We start from the raw sequence: 2,115 nt of genomic DNA on the forward strand, positions 1-2,115 counted from the left end.
TGTTGCCACATTATTTACTTTTTATTTTATTTATTCTTCTTTTTATTTCCACTTTTCATTTGTTATTCTTTTACTGATTTGTGTAATTTGGCCTCTCACTGCTCCATAATCAAATTATTACAACCACTAAATAAGATTCTTTTAATTACAACATAAACCAGAAACGAGCCCTAACAAGTGTTTTTGTTCTGGTGAGTTTAAGGTCCAAACATCATGGAGGCTCTGCGGTACTTACTTGACCCACATGATGGAGTTATAGAACTCCGGATCGATGGACTCCAGGTCCTTCAGGGTCGGCTTCTTGTCCAGCATCCGCTTGTAGAAGGGCAGCGTGAAGCCGGTGTCGATGAACTTCCCGTGGTACAGCGCCTGCAGGAGGACGGGTCGGGTCAGACTCTCTGATATTAAACTGTTATTTCAGGGAGACACATGGTTCCCATTAACGCTGGAGGAACGAGGAACAGCTCAGACGGTGATTCACAGGACGGCCGGGGCCCAGTCAGGTGTCAGAACCCATCTAACAGCCAGCCGCCTTCACAGGAAGCAGGAACGGGCCTCTACTTCTGGACCCACTTGTCACAGACAGAATGAGTGAAAGTGTGAGGAGTGGTTCTGGTTCTGAAGTCGCTGCTCCTGTTTGCTGCAAAGAACATCAAGGAGTGGCTTCAACAAACCGTCTCAACCCAGATCTGATGTTCTGGAATGACACCGTCTCGTTAGGGCGGATAAAAGATGAGAAACACGCTGCAGCTGTCGCGTCTTCTGGACCGAAGGGAAGAGAATCAGAACATCTACCCCCCATGTGATCTGTTCAAACCACCACAGAGGAACGACTCAGCAGAAAGAAAGAAGCATCCAATCATCTTCTGAAGCTCGACGTGACTTCAGCTCCGTTAGAAACTAACAACAACAACAAAAAGAATTTTCTGGAACCAGATGCTGTAAAAACTAAAACCTCTGAAGTGTTCTGGAAGTTTTCTCTACGGACTCTGGATTTATTCCAGCACCAGCGACACCTGAACAATGACGGACGAGTTTGTTTTTTTTTAAATTCCTGTAACATGAATTTTTCCAAAAACAAAATCAGAAGAATGAATCCTGATATTCTAAAAAAAAAAACTATCAAGAGTGTCTAATTTTAAAAATTCACCAAAAACAAAGCGTTTGCTCTGAACAGATTCTGAGGAAATCAAAAAAATCTGCTTTGTGCAAAATAAAAGTCATCAGTGACTCAGTTGTGTCGGTACCAGAAATTCTACGAGTCCGAAACAGACGGAAACAGTAAAGAGCAGAATAAACCGTCGTCGTCTTGTTTTCAGTCACTGACAAACTGTGTGAGCACAAACGTTGTCCAGGTACGTTAAATAATTATTCAGAACTTAGTAGAATAAAATAAATGCGGCAAATAGTTGGAGGACACCTTGTAGGAGCCATATGTGAGAGGTGTGTGTGTGTGTTGGACTGGTGCTGGTTGGTGGGCGTGTCACTGGTCTGATTATTACAGGTGTGCTCACCTGGGCACAGGTTGGCATTGGGTGATAATCTGTGTTTAGCGTAGTTCCTGTTCATCCTTTCATTTGTAGTTTCTGGTCGTTTCTTTGCCCAGTTTGACATGTTCAGTAACAGTTTGTTGGTTACCCTCCAATCCAACTGGAGCTTTCCTTTTTTTAAAATCATCTCTGAGTTCTGTCTCCTTCTTCGTTGGCAGTGAACAACGAGCCACAGCCAGAGCAGCCTGTTGGGGCTCAGATGGGTCAGAACATCTACAGAAATGTGTGCAAACAGCCTCAAACCGAGTCACAGTCTTCGCTCTGCGAGTCTGAGTCCGGTCCAGACGGAGCTGTTTCATGTAGAAAAGCCCAGAGAGCCCCGCCGAGCCAACAGCAACACAACGCCTCCCGGCCGGCTGAGTCACCGTCTGCTCCGTCCGGCTGCACCCGACCGGACCGGACCGACTGGACGCAGCGGAGAGGCGTCGAGGAGCAGCTGGAGCGTCGCTGCATTCAGAGTGAGTCCAGGACTAAATATAGGCGCTGCTGCTGCTGGGTGTTGGCCGGGTGGAGCGCTGAGCTCATGTGTGGGTGACGGCTGCAGGGCGGAGGCTCAGACCTACAG

At 46.8% G+C, this 2,115-nt stretch overlaps 1 protein-coding gene across 1 annotated transcript in view; it reads right to left on the bottom strand.

Moving 5' to 3' along the window:
• wwp2 (WW domain containing E3 ubiquitin protein ligase 2) overlaps window positions 1-2,115 on the bottom strand; it is a 78,132-nt gene that overhangs the window by 7,273 nt on the left and 68,744 nt on the right. The window contains exon 18 of the mRNA XM_008296808.1: window positions 236-369. Coding sequence (XP_008295030.1) covers window positions 236-369 — 134 coding nt within the window. The remainder of the gene's footprint in view (window positions 1-235; window positions 370-2,115) is intronic.

This window comes from Stegastes partitus, unplaced genomic scaffold, assembly GCF_000690725.1.
Source record: "Stegastes partitus isolate 25-593 unplaced genomic scaffold, Stegastes_partitus-1.0.2 Scaffold1152, whole genome shotgun sequence".
In the NCBI taxonomy this organism is placed as follows: domain Eukaryota; kingdom Metazoa; phylum Chordata; class Actinopteri; family Pomacentridae; genus Stegastes; species Stegastes partitus.